Source organism: Haematobia irritans, chromosome 3, assembly GCF_050003625.1.
Source record: "Haematobia irritans isolate KBUSLIRL chromosome 3, ASM5000362v1, whole genome shotgun sequence".
NCBI classification, from domain to species: domain Eukaryota; kingdom Metazoa; phylum Arthropoda; class Insecta; order Diptera; family Muscidae; genus Haematobia; species Haematobia irritans.
This window is the reverse complement of record NC_134399.1, coordinates 97,701,810-97,728,185: the sequence shown is the minus strand read 5'-3', so window position 1 is coordinate 97,728,185 and position 26,376 is coordinate 97,701,810. Positions and strand designations below refer to the sequence as shown.

General features: G+C 28.6%; 1 protein-coding gene across 1 annotated transcript in view; it reads left to right on the top strand.

Annotated features, from left to right (window-relative positions):
* Window positions 1-26,376, top strand: part of Ten-a (Teneurin-a transmembrane protein) — a 610,089-nt gene that overhangs the window by 453,998 nt on the left and 129,715 nt on the right. Inside the window, exon 8 of the mRNA XM_075299300.1 lies at window positions 22,169-22,354. Coding sequence (XP_075155415.1) covers window positions 22,169-22,354 — 186 coding nt within the window. The remainder of the gene's footprint in view (window positions 1-22,168; window positions 22,355-26,376) is intronic.

The following is a 26,376-nucleotide window of genomic DNA, read 5'->3' as shown; positions in this document are numbered from 1 at the left end:
TTTTAACTCCGATTTAGTTGAAATTTTGCACAGGGAGTATAATAAGCATTGTTGCTATGCGTGCCTAATTTGGTTGAAATCGGTTCAGATTTAGGTACAGCTCCCATATATATGTTTTTCTGATTTCGACAAAAATGGTCAAAATACGAACATTTCCTTTTAAAATCGCCTCTGCTTAGTCGAAAAGTTGTAAAAATTACTCTAATTTCCCTCTACTTCTAATAATTCTATATCGAGCGATAAATCATAAATAAAAGTTTGTGAAGTTTCCTTAAAGTTGCTTCATATTTAAATCTTTCCCATATTTTTTTACTATCATTGTGTTTTACCCTAGTGCATTAGCCGACTTAAATTTTGAGTCTATAGAATTTGTGGAAGTCTATCAAATTCTGTCCAGATCGAGTGATATCTAAATGTATGTATTTGGGACAAACGTCTATATATTCAGCACCCAACACAATTTACGGATGTGATATGGTATCGAAAATTTAGATCTACAAAGTGGTGCAGGGTATAACATAGACTTTCCTTACTTGTTTTTCCTTTGTTCTATTGCTGAAAAATTGGCAAAAATAGAGATGTTTTAATTTAATATAGGTAATATTTTAAAGTTATTTAGATTTTAAGCGTAATTTATTTTTTAATAGGCATTCGATGGTCTTCCGAAAATGTTTAGGTATTAAACTCATCTAATCATTTATCTATGAAAAGCTAAACAATTTGAAAAAATCATTATTAAAAATGCAATAAAATACCAGCGCAGATTATTTTACTTTCTACTAAATTTAAGATTCAAATTGATAAAATTTATTCTTTCTAAAGAATCTCAATTTCCTTCGAAGAAATAATCAACGCAAAGTTGAAAGCTATGAATGGAGAAAATTGTAAAAATGGAATGCCAAAATGTCTTAAAATTTTCTAAAGTTATTTGCTTAAACTGAAAAGGATTATTATGTTTCTTTAATTCCGAACTTTATGGTAATGACCATTTTTAGTCGTCTATGGAATCTTGAAGCAAAGAATTTATCTCTGAGAAATTCTTTATGTTGGTATTCTTCATTTATCCAAAGGTACTATATTGCATTGCAGTGAAATAAAACAAAGATAAATAGTGTCTACATCAGAACATTTTTTTTTTTGTAAATTTCATGTCGAGATTTTTTTAGGTCAAACTGAAGTATGTATTGAAAACAAAGATAATTTTAAAATAAAAAAAATTTATTTATAAAAACAAAAAAAAAAACGTAAATTATTAAGAAAAAACTTAATATAGTATTAGCTGGATGTCTTTTGCTATAGAAAAAATATAATTAAATATACATTGTGATATCACATTTGAGCTTGTCTATTACCAATATGTTAAGTTGATTAATCAATAAAAAAAATTTAAAGAATTTAAGTGCTCAGAAATACCATCAGTTTGGGGTTCGATAAAAGCTGGGATTATATAGAACCCATGAACCCATTCGTAAGTGGGCATACTATACATTACCCTAGAAAAAAAAAATAAAATATACAAACATAATTATAGGAAAGATTTTTTAAATCTATTTTACATAAGAATTGAAATTATGCCTTAAAAAAGTTTTACATTGGCAAAGGTTCAAAAATAGTATTATCGTTGATAATTTTTAATTAATTGTCGTTGCAAAACGCAATCAGCCAATTTATTAGTGTTCGGATAAATGCTGTGTAACTCAATTGAAGAATCGTATTCGTCAACGGATTCGAATAGACCGTATGTTACGCTCGCATGACCGCATGGTATGTCATTCAACCTTAACCCGCATTGTGCTGTAATTATTTTTTTCGAATTTTGAAATGTCTATGGTATGTTTATCAGCGATCAACACCAGAAGATTTAGTGGCGGTCTAATGTGTGTAACCATATGGTCACACTAGTACAGCCCGGGTTAACTTGAACATCTCTTGACATCTGAGTAGCAAAACCAGTGTCATAACAAAAGAAACGAATTTTATCCAATGCATATGGTTTAGCCTAACAAACGCTTTCCCTTTACTCAGTCAATGATTAGCCTTTGCAGTAATTGATATTTGTACATTTACATGCAATGCATATAGAAATAGTTGCATACTTTTAGGAGGTCACATTAATTTCTAAAATTATTGAATTATGGGTACATAAAACAAAGCTGCACACAAATTAATAAATAAATTAAATTTATGAAATAATTCATTTAAAGGATTTTTTTTTTGAAATCGAAAGGTATACTGTTATGTATTACAAAAATATTACCGCGAGTAAAAGATGTCAACAAATTGCCATAAAATGACACTAATAAAAAATGACTCATATCCAAAAATATTTATAAATATTGACTTCGAGCTCGAATTTATAAAGGAAAATATAAAGTACAAAAATGTTAATTGTTCGTAGGAAACTGGAATTACACAATAATTTGATTGTCGAACTAGTGAACACAAAAAAAGTAAACTGTTTTATAGCAAGAATGAACTACCTCGTGCGAAAATTGAAATAAATTATACTCCAGATTTTGAGATTTCTACAAAGCGTTGTTAAAACTAGGAAATTTTAAGAATTTTAAGTAATGCATATAGAAATAGTTGCATACTTTTAGGGGCTGACATAAATTTCTAAAATTATTGAATTATGGGTACATAACACAAAGCTGCACACAAATTAATAAATAAATTAAATTTATGAAATAATCTGCCCATCTATTTATTGTCCGCTATTTCAGCGAGCGCATGTTTTAGTACAAATGAACATAGGTTAATAATTTTAGCACAAATTCGAATGTGGTATTCGGAACAAATTTTGGTATAGCTCCCGTACATACTCGTACTTACAAAAATATAGAAAATTTTCCACTACTTACTATGGCCGCAAAAAATTTTACAACATTTTTTATAGAAGTAAAATTTTGACAACATTTTCTATAGAAATAAAATTTTGATAAAATTTTCTTGAGAAGTCAAATGTTGATACAATTATACAATTTTAAAACTTCAATTTTAAAATTTTTTAATTTTTTAGATTTTTGGTAAAATTTTCTTCAAATTTTGGTAGATTTTTTTTTGATACGAGTGGCAACCGTGGTGGGGAGTTTATTCCCATCCATATGTACATATACATATGTATAAGCATATATACACATATGCGTGAAAATATTGTTATATATTTCTATTTATTTTTTGTAACGAAAGTATAGATTTTTCTCGTTGTATTTGTGGTACAGCTTCTAACGATCATTTGTTGCCTTAGATGTATGTAGAGTTGAGGTTTTGATTCGTTTTGAAGCAGTCATTGCCCGCTTTTTAATCTAAATATATGTGCCTCAAAGTATGCAATTATTTCAATGGGAATTTTTGGAAGTAGTGAGATATATATAATTCTGGAAACATTCTTAGATCATTTTACACAAAATTTATGGAACATTAAATAAAATATTTCTTCAACCATTAACTGCACTATAATATAACAAATACACTTATAACTACATTAATACTCGTACTAACAATGAACAGAAAATCTTTACTCTTACTATTTTTTCCCATTTTTTTTTCAAATAATCCACTAATGCGAAAGTTGATTTTGTGCCAATACCAATCAAATTGTAAAAAGTTCAAGGACCATGCTAATACAATAATTAAAATTTTCAATATGAGTGCTTTCCATTCCAGTGAAAACAGAAATACATAGACATTGTAAATATCGTTTCGGTGGCTAATGGTTTTAGTAAATAGCTTTGACCATCCTATGTCCTGAATTATGCATATTTCTGTACAAATTAGTATTCACAAAATTGTGCTCATTTTAGGAGGCAATTTTTATTTTTATGTTATTTATTAATGAAATGATTTGTTGTGCAGGTGATATGTCAAAATCGTAACTCTTAATTCTAAATCTATACATAGGGAAATTTTAATTATTTTAATGAATGACACCATTTCATAAACCGAATTAGATTTTCATCTTCTCACACACAAAAATTTTGAAAAATTTCAAATTTCACAAACATCAGGTAAAAAGAGTGAAAGGGTTAATGAATGACAACAATTCATATACCGAATTAGATTTTCATCTTCTCACACACACGCCCATGTAAAAAATTTTCAAAAATTTCAAATTTCACAAACAACAGGTCAAAAAATGTGCAATCTCTATCAGTTCATTAAAAAATTGTTAAGCTTTGTTCTTTAGCTTTTCCCAGCGAGTAAAACAAATTAAGAGCCGCTGGTAACTATTGTTTTAGGGAGAAAATATTGCAACTTAATTTTAAGTTATTCTGATGTGCACACAAAGTGGGCTTTTCTTTTGGGTGCAAGTGTTTATTATGGAGAGATACATGTTTGTTATGTCTTGGATATATCAATTGTTTTAGAATTACAAATTTCATTTGTCCACCAGACGAATGTAATATATGGAACTTATAATTAAAATGTTTGTCAAGTTAAAAAAAAATACTTTTAACCCGCACACATAAAGGTTTTGTAAACGCTTTGAACAGATATGCAATGGGCATAACCAAGCATTAAATTGTTTTCCTTTATCAATTAATTTGCATTTATAGATGTCATTTGCTCATAATCATATTGTGAGATATATACCTATAGTGAAGTACGAACTTTCGCCCTTTTTTGATCTGTAAGATAATCCTATGAATAACTCACTTTATTATTTTAGCTTGAGGACATATTAAAGATTTTTAATAAAATGTTTTATTTAAATGAACAAACTACATTATTTAATTCATACGTTGGAATTCCTTCGCAACACTTTATAATTTTATGCAATGAGAATAATATATTTTCCATAGGCTTATTCAAATGATTCCTATGAGATTGCCAAAAAAATCTAATCTATAAGAGACATCTGTAAAAGTCACATGAGTCGGACCACTCATACGCACATGGCCATGACGGTTTGATGGTGTCAACGGAGCTAGTGCAACCAGACCCCTATTACATTTTATATGCGTTCTGTTTCATATTTAGTAACCCTAACACACACACACACGCGCGCAAGTACATTCTCTCTTATTCGCTATGAAACCATAAAGCATATTGGCTTACATTCACTCGTTTGGCCTTACGTTGTTGGCATGTGGCCCATGACGACCACATTGACATGAAGTGTTGGTCATGGTCGTAACATGCCATTCTCGTTGCCTCTAACAACGTTTGGTGTAGTTGCAAATATTGTTTGCTTGTATTAAATAGTTGTAGTTTACCATAGACTGTATTCATGGAGCTGTGACTCCCTACAAGGATAGGAGAATCTCCAATGCGGTCATAGGGCTCTCTAAAAGCAAAGTCAGCATCAGCACACAACCCTACATTGTAATTCCCTACATTGGAGTCCGTTCCATCTCTTTTCCGACGAACCTTATAACAACTATGCCACCAGAGTTATGTTTACACTCAAGTGCTATTTTTTTCTATTCATTTGATTTTATTATTTTCTATGTATGGGGGAAACTAGGAGGAAACATTTTGTGCTGACTTTCATCATGTTGGTGGTTATGGCATATTTGTTGAGTGTGCTAGTAAGGGGCCAACAGTTGTTGTCCTTACGCTTGGGTATTAGGTGTACTATGTAGCCCATTTGATGGTTCCAACCACAGGAGTGTAGGGACCACGGTTGCCAAAGTTGGTAGAATTCTACCAAAACTGGTAATATTTTTACTGTTTGGTAGATAGGTAGAATTCTTGAATATTCCTCTCCAGTTAAGAGATACTTCAGTTTTCTAGAGAAATTAAATTTTGAAAAAAAAATTTATAGAAATAAAACTTTGAGAAAATTTTCTATAGAAATAAAATTTTGAAAAACATTTTCTATAGAAGTTAAAATTTTGAGAAAATTTTTATGGAAATAAAATTTTGAGAAATTTTTCAATAGAGTCAAAATTTTGAGAAAAATTTCTGCAGAAAAAAAATTTACAAAAATTTTCTATAGAAGTTAAAATTTTGACAAACATTTTTAAAAAAGTCAACATTTTGACAAACATTTTTAAAAAAATCTAAATTTTGACCAAATTTTCTATAGAAGTTAAAGTTTTGACTACATTTTTTGAGAAAATTTTCTATAGAAATACACTTTTTAAAAATATTTTCTACGGAAATAAAATTTTGAGAAAATTTTCTACAGAAATAAAATTTTGACAAAATTTTCTACAGAAGTTAATATTTTGACAAAAATTTTAAAAGAAGTCAACATTTTGTCAAAATTGTCAACAGAAGTTTAAATTTTCTAAATAACATTTTCTAAATAAAACTTTTGTAAAAATTCTCTAAAAAATAAAGTTTTGTCAACATTTTCTAAAGAACTGAAATTTTGAAACAAAAATTCAGTATGTTGGAAGTCAAAATTTGATTAAATTTGATAGATTTTTGGTAAAATTATCTTAAAATTTTGGCAGATTACGTTTAGCACGAGTGGCAATCGTGGTGGGGACTTTACTCCCATCATTTTGACAAAATTGGTTTATAGAAGATAAAATTTCGACAAGTTAAATTTTTGACAAAAATTTTTATAGAAATAAAATTTTGAAAAAATTTTCTATAGAAATAAAATTTTGAAAAATTTTTCTATAAAAATAAAATTTAGAGAAATCCTTCTACGGAAATAAAATGTTGAGAACATTTTCTACAGAAATAAAATTTTGACAAAATTTTCTACAGAAATAAAATTTTGACAAAATTTTCTACGGAAGTTAATATTATGACAGAAATTTTAAAAGTCAAAATTTTGTCAACATTTTCAACAGAAGTTAAAATGTTGACAACATTTTCTATAGAAATTAAACTTTTGACAAAATTCCTAAAAAAATTAAGTTTTGCCAATATTTTCTAAAGAACTGAAATTTGGAAAAAGAATCTGTAGAAGTCAAGATTTTATTAAATTTGATAGATTTTTGGTAAAATTTTCTTAAAATTTTGGTAGATTATGTTTGGCACGGGTGGCAATCGTGGTGGGGACTTTACTCCCATTATTTTGACAAAATTGTTTATAGAAGACAAAATTTCGACAAGTTAAAATTTCGACAAAATTTTTTATAGAAATAAAATTTTGAAAAAAATTTCTATAGGAATAAAATTTTGAAAACATTTTCTATAGAAATAAAATTTTGAAAAATTTTCTATAGAAATAAAATTTTGACAAAATTTTCTACAGAAATAAATTGTTGACAAAATTTTCTACAGAAATAAAATTTTGACAAAATTTTCTATATAAGTTAAACTTTTGCCACAATTCTCTACAAAAGTAAAGTTTTGTCAACATTTTCTAAAGAAATGAAATTTTGAAAACACTTTCAGTAGAAGTAAAATTTTGATTAAATGTGATAGATTTTTGGCAAAAATTTGGTAGATTATATTTGGCACGAGTGGCAACCGTGGTAGGGACTTTTTTATAAAAGACAAAATTTTGACAAAATTCTCTATAGAAGTAAAGTTTTGACAACATTTTGTATAGATATAAATATTTGACAAATTTTTCTTAAGAAATCAAATTTTGATAAAATTTTAAAACTTGAAAATATAACTTTTTAAATTTCGTAGATTTTTGGTAGATTATTTTTGGCACGAGTGGCAACCGTGCTGGGGTCTTTATACCCATCCGTATGTACATATACATATGTATAAGCATATATGTACATATACTTGAAAATATTGTTATATTTTTCTAATTTATTTGTAGCGAAAGTAGATATTTTTTTCTCGTTGAATTTGTGGTATAGCTTCTAACGATCATTTGTTGCTTTAGTGTATGTATGGTTGCATTTTTCCCAGTGATATAAATTTTTGTATTTCGTTTTTTTCATATTTGTTTGGTAGCTCTCCAATATTGTTGAGTTGCTGTTATAAACTTTGCTATATTCGTTTTTTTTTTGTTGGTCCTTGTATGCTCCTTCAACTTTGTCTAGTATATTTCGTATACTAGTGGGTGGTTAACGTTAAATTATAGTGTGAGTTTTTATTTTCGAGATGATGCTATTTTTAGATTGTTACTGAAATCAGGTTAAGTGGAAAAATAGTTAAAAAAAAAAAAAAAACTAAAGTTATATTCCATACACAATTTTTATAAATGGTCAACTAGTTTTTATTCCTTTACAAAGCGTAACAAACATAGAAACAATTTGCTATGAGTGAGCCACTTCAAAAGACTATTAACTATTTATTTATTATTTTTTTCTTTTGTTGCATAAATCATCATTTATTGTTGGAGTTTGATGTTTTAAATTATTCGTTATTTCTAAACAAAAGCATCATTATAGAACTTTGACAAAATTACTTATAATGATGTTATTACAAAAAGTACTGCATACACGGTAGGCGCCATAATTTTAGTGAATTTGAAATATATATATAATAGTGTGTAATTAGGGTTAATGGTATAGCAACGTAGCGACAAATCCACTATCCACAAAGTAAAGAAATTCTCCACATATTTAAATACCTTGAAAAAAGGATCACCTTAAGAAAGAACATAGTTACATAGAGTATTTTAGAAACGTCGCACAAAAATGCCTTCAATAATCTCTCATTGAGAAACCCCTTATTAACTAATATGAGATTTTTACATAGCAAAGGAAATCTCTTGATTTCAGCAAATTGGAATATAAATTTACCAAATAATCATTTTATAAAATATCACATTGACTGTATAGAATTTTTTGATTTTGACATTTGAATATTTTAAGGCAAAGTACAAATGTCCGCCAGACAGAATTTTGATATTTTACCAAAATCATTAAGTTATAAAAACAACTGACTAAAATGTATTTCACCAGTAAAAAGGAGGCATAAAAATGTAAAAAGTACAAAGACAAAATAGAAATAGACGCATTTTTGTCATAACAAAACTGAAGCACTAGAGGACTCTGTCAACATAATATCATGAAGTTGGCTTCGATGTATCTCTCGAATGTTCTTCCGTTTGCGTCGAAAAATATAAATAAAATTTGTGATATTAATAAACGATGAAACAAAATTAAAATAGAAAATATATGTATGACAAAGCGAATATTAATTGTGGTTTTTAGAAAATATTGCTGTTTTAATCAATTCCTGGGCAGAATTGCCTTGTAAAAAAATTGACATATAAAGTAAATTTTTCTCGTAGTCCTGCCTGTCTTTAGAAGTCTGACAAACGCGGAAGCCACAGTTGGAAGAATTCTACCAAAAATGGTAGATAGATAGAATTCTTGATCTTTGCAAAATATACCATTCAAATTAAAAGACAAATACATTTTCTATAGATATATAGTTTTGACAGAATTTTCTATAGAAATAAATTGTTGATAAATAAAATTTTGACAAAATTTCCTATAGAAATAAAATTTTGACAAAATTTTGTATAGAAATAAAATTTTGACAAAATTTCCTATAGAAATAAAATTTTGACAAAATTTTCTTCAGAAATAAAATGTTGACAACATTTTCTATAGATATAAAATTTTGACAAAATTTTCTATATATATAAAATTTTGACAAAATTTTCTATAGAAATAAAATTTTGACAAAATTTTCTATAGAAATAAAATTTTGACAAAATTTTCTATAGAAATAAAATTTTGACAAAATTTTCTATAGAAATAAAATTTTGACAAAATTTTCTTCAGAAATAAAATTAAGACAAAATTTTCGTCAAAAAAAAAATTTTGACAAAATTTTTTTCAGGAACAAAATTTTTATAAAATTTTCTAAAGAAATAAAATTTTGATAAAATTTTCTAAAGAAATACAATTTTGATAAAATTTTCTTCAGAAATAACATTTTGACAAAGTTTTCTATAGAGCCACCGTGGTGCAATGGTTAGCATGCCCGCCTTGCATACACAAGGTCGTGGGTTCGATTCCTGCTTCGACCGAACACCAAAAAGTTTATCAGCGGTGTATTATCCCTCCTCAGTAATGCTGGTGACATTTCTGAGGATTTCAAAGCTTCTCTATGTGGTTTTACTGCAATGTGGAACGCCGTTCGGACTCGGCTATAAAAAGAGGCCCCTTGTCATTGAGCTCAGTGATAAGAGAGAAGTTCACCAATATGGTATCACAATGGACTGAATAGTCTAAGTGAGCCCGATACATCGGGCTGCCACCTAAGCTAACCTAACCTAACCTAACCTAACTTCTATAGAAATAACATTTTGACAAAATATTCTACAGAAATTAAATTTTTACAACATTCTCTATAGAAATAAAATTTTTACAACAACAATAAAATAAATTTTGACAAAATTTTCTATAGAAATAAAATTTTGACAAAATTTTCTATAGAAATAAAATTTTAACAAAATTTTCAAAAAAATAAAATGTTGACAAAATTTTCCATAGAAATAACCTTTGACAAAATTTTCTATAGAAATTAAATTTTTACAACATTTTCTTTAGAAATAAAATTTTGATAACATTTTCTATAAAAATAAAATGTTGACAAAATTTTCTATAGAAATTAAATTTTGACAAAATTTTCTATAGAAAAAAAATTTTGACAAAATTTTCTAAAGAACTTAAATTTTGACAAAATTTTCTTGAGAAATAAAATTTTCAAAAAAATTTTCTATATAAATAACATTTTGACAAAATTTTCTATAAAAAAAAATTCGACTTAATTTTCTATAGAAATAAAATTTTGACAAAATTTTTTATAGAAATAAAATTTTGACAAAATTTTCTATAGAAATAAAATTTTGACAAAATTTCTATAGAAATCAAATTTTGACAAAATTTTCTTTAAAAAAAAATTTTGACAAAATTTTCTATAGAAAAAAATCTTGACAAAATTTTCTATAGAAATTAAATTTTTACAACATTTTCTTTAGAAATAAAATTTTGATAACATTTTCTATAAAAATAAAATGTTGACAAAATTTTCTATAGAAATTAAATTTTGACAAAACTTTCTATAGAATTAAAATTTTGACAAAATTTTCTATAGAACTTAAATTTTGACAAAATTTTCTTGAGAAATAAAATTTTCAAAAAAATTTTTCTATATAAATAACATTTTGATAAAATTTTCTATAGAAAAAAAAATTCGACTTAATTTTCTATAGAAATAAAATTTTGACAACATTTTTTGTAGAAATAAAATTTTGACAAAATTTTCTATAGAAATAAAATTTTGACAAAATTTCTATAGAAATAAAATTTTGACAAAATTTTCTTTAGAAAAAAAATTTTGACAAAATTTTTTATAAAAAAAAAATCTTGACAAAATTTTCTATAGAAATTAAATTTTTACAACATTTTCTTTAGAAATAAAATTTTGATAACATTATCTATAAAAATAAAATGTTGACAAAATTTTCTATAGAAATTAAATTTTGACAAAATTTTCTATGGAAATAAAATGTCGACAAAATTTTCAAGAGAAAAAAAAATTTGACAAAATTTTCTATACAAATTAAATTTTGACAAAATTTCGTATAGAAATTAAATTTGTACAACATTTTCTATAGAAATAAAAGTTTGACAAAATTTTCTATAGAAATAAAATTTTGACAAAATTTTCTATAGAAATACAATTTTGACAAAATTTTGTATAGAAGTAAAATTTTGACAAATATTTTTATAGAAATAAACATTTTGTATAGAAATAAAATTTTGCAAAATTTTCTATATAAAATTTATATATATATTAAATTTCAAAAAAAAAATGTTTTAATCAGTGGTACAAAAATTTTCCATTAAAATTGAACAACGGTAATACTGTTTGTAATATCATGATATTTTTGAAAATATAAAGCATACTTAATGGGTGTTTTAGTTGAAAATAAATCACTCGAGTGTGTATGTATTTCTGAGGGCGTTTTTGTTTCGCAAATATATATATCTTGCCTTGGTGTTACAATATGTTTTTCCCTAATTCCAAAGTTATTGTTAATTTATAGTATTGTGGGGGATACAGAACCCAAAAGCTATTACATTATCCTTCATATTTTGCAATTAATTTCGTTGCACCTTTTTTAGCAATCACCAATTGTTTGTACCCGATTAAAAAAAAAATAAATATGAATTAAATTATATTTTTATTATCACTATATATTTGCTATCATACTAGAACATTTCCAAAAACTGTCATCGTTGAATTTATTCAACTAAATCAGCTTAGAAGATTTCTCAACTATATTTGATTTTTGAAAAATTTTGCTTTTCTTCTACCAAAATTTGAATACATTCTGATCTTACGAATATTAAAATATTATTTATATTAGTTTATATAAAATATTATAAAAAATGTTTTTCTTATCAATTATTTATGAAAATCTCATTTATTCATTCATGCAAGAGAATTTCTTTTTCCAAATCACACGTATACCTAATTTTATAAATTAATATTCAATTTAAAAATGATTCAAATTTTCTCATAATCCAATAATCCATTTAAAATTTTTTTTTTTTGAATTGTGAAATGTCTTTGCTTGCAGAATTTCAGTTTCAATTATATGATTTTCCAGAAGACTGCTCAAGTTCGCATTAAATCTGTATATATAAGAGATGATCCAATCTAAAAAAATAAAAAATGAAACGACCAAAAAGAAACCTCTGTCAAAACGCCCCAAGAGTTAATTCTGACCACTCATATGTTCATAATAAAATTTATAATCCTTAAGAGTCACTTTAACGCTAGCTATGCTTTGCTATGTTCATAAATTTACTCAAACGTAAAGGATACAACCCCAAGTACAAGATGTAATACCCTTCGGTTGCAAAGATACCTACTTTCATTCTTTCTTAAAAATGTTGGCAAAATATTTAAGCTTATCTCCTGGAATACCAGCATGTTCATGTACATACACAGTCTCACATATACATGCATGCAACAACCAACTTGTAACGTCTCGTAAAAGGGCGTTACACACTTGAGTGATTTATTTCATAAAGAATCCTTAAGAATATTCATATCTTTTATGTGTATATGTTTGTATATAACTACAAGTGTATGAGTATCACACATACTTATATTCTTCAAAAAAGCAAAAAAAAAAAAAACACTACATGAGTTAATGAAAGTTATGGTAGCCTACCTAAGCTACCTTATTTTCTTTACTTCACATTTGTCCTTAGGCTAATGTGAGAGAAGGAGAAAATAAAACTAAAAATAAGGATATCTCTACTCGTGGCTCCTGTTCAACAATAAGCAAGTGGGATGTTCAGTGGGTCGTTTGGACAATCCTATGGCTCCATGTCTATGACATCTTAAGATTTTACATACGAGTCTATATATAAAGATATGATGAAAATATGAAGGGACGATAAATAGACTGAAGCGACACAAAATGAGTTTATGATGAAAAGCAAGTGTTGAAGTTCTGGTAAGAACTGGTTCTTTTTTATCGTACTGTTCATTTTTCTGTATCATTCATAGTTCTATTTTTAGCTTTCTTTTTCATAATTCGGGGTAAAATATTTTCTTTCAAGACGAAAGTCTTATGACACTTGGTTTAATGAACGAAACGCATAAAAAGGGGCATGGAATGCAGTATTCCAAAGAGTTATACGGTACGAAATGCTTATATATAACAAACGTAAAATAAATATTCAGAAATATTTTCTTAAAATAATATTGCCTACTTTTTAGCATATATTATCTATATAAAAATTTGATTTCTATGTATTGTTATTAAAGGGAAAAGTTTTTGAATTTCATGATTATAAATGAAGCATGCTAACTCAAAGAATTACAGAAATATTTTTTTTTGTTTCTTTTAAGCATAGTTGAGGTTAGACAGTCTAGCCCATAGTGACATTACATATAATTACCCAGCAAAAAAATTGGAAATTCTTCTAAAGACACTACTTTAAAGCACTTCCAAAAATGTCCTCCCAAAGATGTTCTTTATTTTAATTACACAGGAAGTTCTTTTGATTCAATTTTTTAAAACTTGTTTTTTTTCATATTTTTAATAAAAAAATTTTAAATGATTTTGTTTTAACAAGAATAAAAAGAGAGTAAGAATTAATAAAATGGTACAAATTATTTAAATTATGTCAAAAAAAAACCTAAATCCATTCTAGAAAAAATTGCAAATTTTTGAAAATATTTGAAGTCAAACGTTTTAGACAAGCGTTAGAATGCATTAAAAGTGATAAAAAAAAATTTAAAAATTATTTATTTGGCAAAATATGGCACAATTTTATAATTCACATCCGAAACATAGAATTCGGGCCACACCTTAAGAAGTGATGCAAATTCAATGCAACGGCTGTTGAAATGGAAGACATCCATCCTATGGAAAGCCCATGTTAAATTCATTGCTGCTGTGCCAATTTTGCACCACTTCCGGATCCAAAAAGAACATTTTCACTACTTTTTTGGCGACGCTTTTTTACTGGGGGAACTTCTCTTTTATCACTAAGTGTTTTACCTCAATTTATAGTAGAATTAAGTGAAAACAGTTTTTCCTTGAGATTAAAACGTTCATTACGCTGATATCACTTAGAGAAGCTTTGACAAACACTTAGAAATTTCCCCAGCATTACTATGAGGGTGTAATCCACCGCCGAAAAACTTGTTGGTGTTTAGTGGAAACTGGGGTTGAACTCAGTGCCCCCAGCATGTTAAGGTTTCACCATGAATTTACTGAAACTAACAAAACCCCATTTCGAAAGGTCAAAAAGACCTCTTTCTAATGGCAGAGTGGATAAAACTAAATCCTTTGCATATCTTAGGGCTTAGACTATTCACAATGGACTAAATAGTCTAAGTGAGCCTGAATCTTAATCGGGCTGCCACTTTAACCATATCTTAGGGCGCATACTTAGATCGCGCCCAAAGTAAAATATTTGCAGAAAACGTTGTATAGTCGTGACGGTCCATAAAGGCTCGACTATTTTATTATCTATTTTAATTTTAAAATTTTAATTAATTTAATTTCAATCTGCAATTGACTTAAAATAATACCAACTATTATCAAAGACAATGTTTAAAAATTAAGAAGAGAGCATCAATAAAAAATTATAAAAAAAAAAACAAACAAACAAACTATTTTTCCATCAGTTAGGATTCATTTTCATCAGGTGGGGTTCATTCCTTTTAAATCAAATGTCAAAATGAACCCTAATTTATTTTTTGCCACAAATGTGGGGCGAAGTTTGAATGAGATTCAACCAAATAAAACTGAAGCAACATCATATGGTCGTGACGGTCCATGAAGGCCTAACATTTTTATTATATATTTTAATTTTATAGTTTAGAGTAAATTGCAATTGACTTAAAATAATACGAACTATCAGCAAAGCTAATGTTTAAAATTAAAAAAAGAGAGCATCAATGCAAAACACATAAAAAAGTAAAAAAAAACAATGAAAACTAATTTAAATTTTTCACCGCGCCATTAAGTTGTAGTCTTGCCATTTGTGTTCTTCACTTCAATTCTAGTGTTTTCACGACAACTTTGCAAATTGTTGAAAAGACCAATTTTCTATAGAAATAAAATTTTGACAAAATTTTCTATAGAAATAAAATTTTGTCAAAATTTTCTATAGAAATAAAATTTGGACAAAATTTTCTAAAGAAATAAAATTTTGACAAAATTTTCTATAGAAATAAAATTTTCACAAAAATTTCGTTAGAAATAATATAAAAAAGTAACAAAAAAAAACAATGGAAATTAATTCAAAATTTTCACTGCGCCATTAAGTTGTAGCCTTGCCATTTGTGTTCTTCACTTCTATTCTAGTGTTTTAAAGACAAATTTGCAAATTGTTGAAAAGACCAATTTTCTATAGAAATAAAATTTTGACAACATTTTTTATAGAAATAAAATTTTTGACAAAATTTTCTATAGCAATAAAATTTTGACAAAATTTTCTATAGAAATAAAATTTGGACAAAATTTTCTATAGACATAAATGTTTGACAAAAGTTTCTATAGAAATAAAATTTTGACAAAATTTTCTTCAGAAATAAAATTTTAACAAAATTTTTTATAGAAATAAAATTTTCACAAAATATTCGAACATTTTTAATAAATTAAAAGTAAAGTAAAAAGTTTGGTTCAACATCATAAAAATTATACCTCTAGTTCGGCCGATCGAACATAGAACTGAAAATTATAGATCAATGGTATCGTCTTTGGAATTTTGTCTTTAATGTCCACACAGCAAAGTACAGTCTTACACAGAAAAAAAAATTTCACGAACCTTTTTCCAATTAAAGTCTTAATTGAGTTCTAAAAAAATATTCAATTAAAATTATAATTGATTCAACAAATTTTTTAATTGAAACAAAAATCAATCTCAATAAAAAAACTTAATTGGAATAATTAATTTCGTGATTGCATCAGAAATTTGTTTTTGTAAGAATTGTTCGACATTGCATAGAAAATAAACGACCCAAAGTATGCTACAATATGTTTGTTGCAAACATTTTTTAATTGAAAATTTTTTAATTGAAACAAAAATCAATCACAAAAATTAATAGTATCAATTAATTTTAATTTTTAATTGACTTTCATTTAATTTTTTAATTGATATTATCATTTTTGTAATTGATCCCATTTCAATTAAAAAATTAATTAACTTCGTGATTGAATTAGAAAAAAAAACATTTCTTGTTTGGAAGAATTGTTCAACATTGCATAGAGAGAAATTCACCACTGTGGTATCACAATGGACTGAATAGTCTAAATGAGCCTGATATATCAGGCTGCCACATAACCTAACCTAACCTAACATTGCGTAGAAAACAAACGCCCCAAAGTATGCTACAATATTTTGGTGGCAAATATTTTTTTTTTAATATCCCTTTATGTTAGAACGAATAAAGGTTTATTTCTAACATATTTCTTCACCTCCATGATAACTCATCATCCTTAGGAGCGGCTTCTCCATCTTAAGTATTGTTAGTTTTCTTTTTTGGATTAAGAAACTTTCAACTACCGCAAATATTACCCGCCGTTACATACAACAATACCTAGACAAAGTCAAGCGGATGTCATACAAACCTCCCACTAAAGTCATAAAGGTAAAGGATATTAGAGCTATACAACAACAAAAATCTTTGTTTGAATTTAATGTACCTAGCCTATAGAAAACGTGTCGGTATACTATCTACCCATTTGCCAGTGTATATATATAAATGTGTTCTTTGGGTGCCTTAGCTTTTGTAGTCATGCATTTAAGGTTTATTTTTATCATACGCCTTATTCGATATCAGGCATAAAACTCAATCATTGATTTCTGCATACCAAAAAAAAAAAAAGAACGTTTGAAAAATAAGCTCCTATCCGCATATAGAACCAATTTCTTCAACCCACCTTAGTGGTGAAACATGAGGAAATACCTCATTCGTGTGGCTGAGATTGTCTGCTAACTGTGTGGGTCTACCATCATCTGTATAAGCAGGATAATCATATTCAGCCAGGTTGACTGGCGTCTGGTTTATTTTTTACTCGTTTCGTTATTCTTCCAATGCCAAAATAACAGCGTATGAGGATGTGTGTCAAAATACATACCGCCACCGCCTCCATCCATAGACATTCAGACCTTCTCCCGTGGCAAATAACCACCATGTTTACATTCTAAACTTTCCCAACTAAGGCATTCCTTCTTTTGGTTCAATTTCCCCTTTTGCATAAAAGGGTTAATGTACTTTCAATCTGTATGTGATTTCGTTTCTGTGATTAGTATGTGTGTGTGTGAGTCCTTATATGCATTGGCAATACCTACACTTACACATCTATGTATGTTCTTCAAAGGTCGATGTATGTTTGTTTTTATCGTTTAGGTGAATTTAAATCATGAAAAAAAGTTCATAATGTCCCAAACAAAAAAGTATATATCACTAAGGAACTTTTAGGTCCATATATGAAGAGTGACTTTTGGTTTTGTGAGTTTATGAAGGTTTTACAAGGTTAAGTCTTAATAAACTCAATTTTTGTTCATATACGGAAGTTGAATGACTTATTGTAGAGTTTAAGGCTTATATTGGAAATTTAGTCGGTAATTTAAGTTGATTGTGTGTTTTTTTTTTTCTTCATTAGGGATTTATTGAATATTTTTGGCAAGGACAATTTTCTGTTCTTATCTTATTTCCAGAAATTGCCGAGAGTTGTTTTAAATTGAATCTGCAAGAACCTAAAGTATTGAAAATAAATTCAGTGGAAAATATTGAAAATAGAAAAGAAAATCAATTATATTGTACAAAAAGATTTTAATATGAAGCTAAGTAAGTAGAAAGAGATTTTTGGTAAAAAAAAGTGGAATATTAAATTTGAATTTCAGCCGTGAACAAAAATGAGATTTAAAGAAAAGAATAGTGAAAAAATAGCACCATAAATATTGGCCCCAAAACCAAAATGAACTAGGACCCCATAAAACTATAGAGGGAGAGTGAGAACAGTGTTTTCTGGAAAGTAACTTCATTTTTGGGAACCGTTTGCATTATGAAAATGAAACCCAAAATATTTTTAATGATAATGAACCATAATTTTCTTTATGGGCCTGTTCTTAATTTTCATGTGGGATCTTTTTTCACACTGGTATTTGACAATAGTGGCAACTATACACAATTTTGTGGTTGCTCTGTGATTCCCAAGGACTCTGTGATTCACAAGACATCCGTACTCAAGAACATATATATTTAATTACCATAAAATTTCATATTTTTCCAGCAGAGTTTTATTGAGTTTGAGTTTTATCATAGACGAAGAAAATGTATAGACGTCTTTTGACAATTCACCATGATTTTGTTTATTTGCAGTGCGCAGTCATTCCACTCAATTGCGCAGTCAAGTGACTCAATTTCTTTTTGAAAAACGAGAACAAGAAAAAGCCGACAGTCGCGACACCAAATGTCGACATTTTATATCCCAAAAAAATTGGATTTTAAAAAATTCTAAATAATCGAAAAATATGTAATACATGTTTTGAAAAAATGTTTGAAAAAATCAATGTTTTGAAAAAATCAATCAAACGTCGAAAGGTCGAAAAATCGTCTAAGTTACTAAAAATTTATATTTGAGAGTGGATTTTTTCAAACTTTAAAAAGAAAAACATGTATGTGGCAAAAGAAACAAAAAAACGTAGAAATAAAAAAATCAAACTAGTTATGCTAAAATAATGAGGTTTCCAGTAAAATGTGTTATTTTGTATTATATTATTATACCCTACACCATAGGATGGGGGTATATTAACTTTGTCATTCCGTTTGTAACACATCGAAATATTGCTCTAAGACCCCATAAGGTCGTTGTGAAATTCTGATTCGATCTAAGCATGTCCGTCCGTCTGTTGAAATCTCGCTAACTTCCGAACGAAACCAGCTATCGATTTGAAACTTGGCACAAGTAGTTGTTATTGATGTATGTCGGATGGTATTGCAAATGGGCCATATCGGTCCACTTTTACGTATAGCCCCCATATAAACCGACGCTCAGATTTGGCTTGCGGAGCCTCTTGGAGAAGCAAAATTCATCCGGTCTTGCTGAAATTTGGTACATGGTGTTTGTATATGGTTTCTAACAACCATGCAAAAATTGGTCCACATCGGTCCATAATTATATGTAGCCTCCATATAAATCTATCCTCGAATTTGACCTCCGGAGACCCGTGGATGAGCAAAATTCCATATCGGTCCATAATTAAATGTAGCCCCCATATAAACCGATTCGGCAGAAATTTGGTATATGGTGTTAGTATATGGTCTCTAACAACCATGCAAAAATTGGTCCACATAGCTCCATAATTATATATAGCCCCCATATAAACCGATCCCCAAATTTGACCTTCGGAGACTCGTGGATGAGCAAAATTCCATATGGGTCCATAATTAAATGTAGCCGCCATATAAACCGATCCCCAGATTTGAACTCCGGAACCCCTTGGAAGAGCAAAATTCACCCGATCCGATTGAAATTTGGTACGTGGTGAAATTTGGTATATGGCGCTAGTATATGGCCGCTGACAACCATGCCAAAATTGGCCCCTATCGGTCTATAGCCGATCCCCAAAAATAATCTACTAAAATTTTATTTCTATAGAAAATTTTGTCAAAATTATATTACTATAGAAAATTTTGTGAAGATTTTATTTTTATAGAAAATTTTGTCAAAATTTTATTTCCAAAGAAAATTTTGTCAAAATGTTATTGCTATAAAAAATTTTGTTAAAATTTTATTTCTATAGAAAATTTTGTCAAAATTTTAGTTCTATAGAACAATTTGTCAAACTGAATTATATACGTATTTAATCGGTTTTTTTGTTTAATATATACCCCGTATGGACTAACTTACAATTGAGAAAACGGTGTTAAGAAGTTTTAAGTAAGACGGTGTTTGCCATCGGCAAGTGTTACCGCAAAAAAATTAGTAATTCGATTTTGGATGACAGTCTTTAGTACAAGTTGCTATGCAATCCATAGTGAAGGGTACATAAGATTCGGCCTGGCCGAACTTACGGCCGTATATACTTGTTTAACATTAATTATCGCCTGTTTATTTAATAATAAAGAATAAGCTAATCCATTGATTATCAAAAACAGTATCAAAAATTTTTGAGGCCCAGTCAATGACTACAGTTAGTAGGCTAATGATTGAAATGAAACATTAATCGTAGCAATTTAAGCATCTCAACAAAAACTTTTGTTTTTTGCATTTTGACGTAACCACCTGGGTGGAATTCGGCCTCATTAGTCCAGATGATGTTCCGATGAAATTCTGTGAAATGTTCACCATTTTTGTAGTGAAATTTAATAATTTCAGTACATTGTTGAAGCATCCATCATTCTAGTTTTTGTAAAGAAAATATGAAACCTATTTTTTATTTTATTCTATATCACAAAATCCTTTGAGTTTTATTCATTTTTACTAGGATATTCGAACGTTCTGTCCTAAAACTTGTATTCATTGATCATACGTGAAACAAAGAGTAGTTACAACTATCAGTATCTCAACCGAATATCAATATTTTGTCAACATAGTTACAAAAAACTACTGTTCAAAAAAAGTGTCCTTTGATAGCTAAAGCTATTTATGACATGAATTGGAAATATTGGCCGAAGTAAAGCTACCATATAGGGTTTTTGTTGGTTTTTTTTTCGCCATGGTCGTTACGGTTTAGCCATTATGGTTGTGAAGTATTTCCTTCATGATTTTTACCATCACTTTGGTGTGGACCACAATTTCATCTTGTCGTAAAATTGACATTCTGTGTGGTTACTGAAGCTTTATCTGCTATTGCTGAAGCTTTAGTCAATATGATGTAAAGCAAATGGAATAAGTGTGTATGAATGTCCAAATGATTGGTATATTGGTAGGAGAGTTCTTGTGTCTTAAAATGACATTTTTATGAAGTGAACGGAAACTCCAAAATGGGATAGTTCACTGTAATCAATTCGAATATATGGATAGTACTGCTGTACTATCCATATATGATAGATGGTGTTTTTTTATTGTTGGTATTTTTAGTAGTGTTCTGGAGAAACTTAAAGGTTTCTCCAAAACATTTAGAAATTTTAAAAGTTAGTGAAAGAGGATAAAAAAAACTTATCTCAAAAAAGCTTAAGTGATTTTTTATAACGAAATTTTTAGACAAACGAATTATTTTTTTGTTGTCAAGTATTTTCTGTAGTAGAAAATAATCCAGAGCTTATGCAAATGCTTGTTCAATATATGTATATCTCTGAGTCTGAATATAAATAACTTCGATGCAGAAAAAAAGAAAACTCTTCTGTCAGTAAATAGAAAATATCAGCATTTCAAACCCAAGTCTTGATCTTCGATATTCTTATACGATCGTTAGATTTCAATAATTGTTGTCTTGGTTATATCACCTCTCTCTCTTAACTCTTAACCCTTTGTATTTAAAAACCACACATAACCTAGTTAACAACAGGGCTGTGGAGTCTGAGTCTGAAGATTTTGGTCGAGTCGTAATCGTAAAAATTTTGCTCGAGTGATATTTAAATGTATATATATTTATATATAGCACCCAACACATTTGACGGATGTGATATGGTATCGAAAATTTTGATTTACAAAGTGTTGCAGGGTATAACATAGTCGGCCCCGCCCGACTTTAGACCTTTCTTACTTGTTTTATTAGTAGTAATTGCATTTTTTTTATAGTGGAATCACACAAAAAACGATATTGAATACAATAATGCCTGAAAATAGGCAATATTTTCTCTAAAATTGTATCTACTAATATAGTTTATTGTTTTTTTACTTTTCCAGCTGTTTGCAGTTTAGATTGTGGACCCAATGGTGTCTGTGAATCAGGCAAATGTCGTTGCAATACCGGTTGGACTGGTAATCTATGTGATCAATTACCCTGTGATGCCCGTTGCTCTGAACATGGACAATGCAAAAATGGCACCTGTGTTTGTTCCCAGGGATGGAATGGAAGACATTGTACATTGCGTAAGTAGTAGTTGAAAAAAAAAAAAAACGTATTCTTCCAATCGGAACTCCGATAGAAATTCAATGAAATATGCGTTAGTCAAACTTTCAATAACCAAAATTGATGTTCAATTGAATTTGGTTTGACAACTCTCCCTAGCACTTAAAGTACGTACTATTGTATCGAAAAAAAACAAGTCCAAACCACACTTTGGATGTTCTGCTTTCATATCACATAAATATAAATAAAATCAAATTTAAAACTTTGCAGACAATGGGAAATAAAACTAATGCATGTACTGAGTGGCTACGATGAGAAATGAAAAAAAAAAGAAGCAGCTATTGAGGGAGCTCATACAATATAGAAAAGCAATTTAAAACTCCTAATAGTTTTTGTATAGAAAGTATGCAAAGTTTTATTAGTTCCATTTTGTGTGGAAGAAAGTTAATTCGCAAAAAAAAAAAAACAGACAAGTTAATATAAAATTGTTGGTTATTGCTGAAAAGCAATTTTTCATAGATTCTGTTTGATAAGCACCTTAAAAAGTGCTATATTATAAATATGCGCAAATATAGGGATTTTTACTCGTAAAAATGTTGCTACATTTTACGGTATCCATATGTCATTCACATATAATATTTTCAGACAATGTACTATTTTTTTTTTGCTAATATCTACTATTTTTTGCTAATATCTACTTTTGTAAAAGTACAAATAATGCCTGCAGTATATGCTACAAATTTTTCTTTTTTCTTCAAATAATGTGACACGTTCAGACATGACGCATATTAAAACATACTGTCATTTTCTAACGAAGGCAAAATAGCAATGACAAACCTAGAAATGCAATACATAGACATTGAAAGGCATTAGTTTCACTTCAATGTCTTCTAGTTATATAGGAAAAAAAAACAGCCCTTGCAAATATGCAACATATATTATGTATTTATAGTTAGGTCTCTGTGTGCAGACAACCTCTAGAAAACCTGGAGCATTCTTATGGCAAAATATGTCTGCATGGAATTTTTTTTTGGGAAAATCATCATCAAAACATTATTTTTATTCAAAAAGGAGCATACGTTGTTAGTGCTTAAAATTAAATATTTCATAGAAGTTTATCAATATGAATCAAATATTAAAATTCTCCTATGAGTGAGGTTCTGGCTTTTGATAAATTTAATCTATAATGTTTTGTCACAAATAGTGGCTCTAAATTCTATATTACATGCTGATCAATTCAAAATCACTTCAATAAGTCATTCTTGTTCTCGTCTTTCATTCGTTCGTACATTTATTTATATTTATACGATCCTCATGGAATTTAAGAAAAGTTTAATTTATAATAATGCTTAAAATGAAATAAAAATGAAATTAAAATTGCCTGATGTGTTTATATTTGGACGGGGGGAGAAGATCTCCCCCCTGCCCGACTTTTTGAAAATTGGAACAAAATTATCCGATTTGCTTGAAAAACAAAAACGACTACTTTATTTTTCGATATTTAGTCGAGGAGGGGGACCTCCCTTCTGCCCGACCTTTTTTTTTAAAGTACAGTGAAAACAAAACTAAAATTCTCCGACTGAAATTTTACGGAAAAACTGGGTGAAGTTATGATATTTATATCAGGGTCCTAATTTTTTAATATCCGCTTCTTCTTAAGTACATACAGAGAAACAATTAAACTTTTCCAATTTTTTTGAAAGGTACAGAGGACGTAGGGAGAGGTTATGAAATTAATATTGGATGCCTGATTTTGTGATATTTGGACGGGAAGAGAGGCCTTCCTTTTCCTGTTTTTTGAAAATTGGGCTTATAATGAGCTTGAAATTTTCTGAGACGTCTACACAAGATACCCCACATCACTTTTCGATATTTGGTCGGAGAAGGGAACCTCCTCTAAAACTGAAAAAAAAAACTAAAATTCTTAATTTTACTTGAAATTTACAAAGGCCGTGGGAAAAGGTTATGAAATATATTGTACCTTTTGTTTGAGTATTTGGTCGGGGAGGGAACATTCTCCTTTTCCCACACTTGATTTTCTTGGAATTTTCGAGGAAGTGATATCCCTTAAAAAAAATAGAGCAAAATTTTACCTTCTCCGATCTACTTGAAATTTACAGGGAACGTGGGAAGAGGTGATTAAATTATTACAGGTTACATGATTTTTCGATATCTGCTTGGGGAAGGGGAATAGTGAAATAAACTTTGCCGATTTACTTGAAATTTATAGGGACCGTTGGGTAGTTTGTGAAATTAATATAGGGTCCGTGATTTTCCAATATCTGGTCGTGGTGGAGCGAAAGTGGGAAAAGGGTTACTTTTGTTCGATTTTTTTGAAAATTGAAAGTAGAAGGTTGTCCGTAGACGGGAACTCGCTACATAATTTTGTACAGACTTCTGCCAGACTTTTTAAGTTACTAGTGTAACCCGACCCGCTTCGCAGAGTAAGACGGACCATTTTACATCTGCATATTCGCCGCTTCTGTATATAATCGAAAAAGCAATTTGTCCGAATTCAAATCTCTTCGAACTTGTTTTCAGATCGAAGGATATGGCTGGCTAAGTTAACGTATACTATTCCAACAAATATACTTCGACAGGCTCAGCGAAGCGTGTCGGGTTAGGCTGGTAAAAGTATAAACTTATAAAATCACAAGAAATGTATATCATCTAAATAAGTAAAAAATCCAACAAAAAATTGAGTGCCTTAAATAAAAAAATTAATTGTGATTTGCAATCAAAATCAATGACATTTTTAATTGAACCAATTAAGGAATTAATTAAAAGTGTCAAAAAAACTAATTATCAAATCAAGTATATTTTTTTAAATTGTTTATTAATTTTGTAACTGCTACTATCATTTTCGTGATCGAAATAATTCCAATTAAATAATTAAATAATTTCGTTATTGAATCAAAAACATTTTTTGTGCATATAAATGAATAAGGATTTTAAGAATTTTTTAACATTCAATTAAGATTTTTATTAGTGGTTTTTGTGTTGTTTTCTAGTCATAAGAGCCAATAAATTTGATGCGAATTTGCAACTTAGCTTAAATGATTTAAGGTATCCTCTTTCTTTCTTTTAGAACATCAAAAAAGAATTTAAAAATATTTTCTCATCTATCAACTCGTCTGATAATTAATTTCCAATAGTTTTGTACTAATAAAGCCTTATGCCGCTATAAGGTCCATGAAAAAGATCTCCCTGAGAAGACAGAAATTCTTTTCACAAACAAATGTTACTTGCAAGCTTAAGCTACAGCAACAAAAAACAAATAAATAATAATGACATATACAATATAATGTTTTATATATTTCCTTTCCTACAATTTTCTTGTTTCCTTGTTGATTTTTTGTTTGTTATTCTAATGCATACTATTTGGCGCTTTCCTAATGTCATTGTGACATGTGTCATGAACATGCATATACCATTCCAATTCTTTAAATTCTCTGTTGTTTGTGAGCACAATAGAAATTGAAATTGCATGAAGGACCTATTTTGAAACTTTTTCTATTTTTTCTTTACTCTCCCGTTTTATTTTCAGAGATGGTTGAATTTGGTTCTACGACATTTTCAGTCAGGCAGCAGTATATATATGTAGATATTTTGTGCCTGTACAACTTCCCTAACTCACTTTGGTATTTATATATTGATAATGCTAGTTTGTGGTGGCTGAGGACGTCCTAAACTGCTTGTCATTCAAGTGCTCTCCACTATGGATACGTTCCTAAGTATTACGATATTACATTATCAAGGATAAATATTACTGAGCTTATATTCGTGTTACTGACAGAAAAACGAAACAAAAAAAAAAAAAAATAGTCAAATCTTATGAATTATACGAGGGATATTATAGAAAGTTAAGAAGAAAATTTCCCTACAAATGAGAAAAATTTGTCTTAAGGAATAATTTAAGAAAGTACGCTCAATTACCTTCTTGGAGAATATTTTTACTTTTGGCAAATCTTAATAACACAATATCAAACACAATATCAATAAACATTTACAAATGAATGCCACATTTTCTTTTATACAAAAA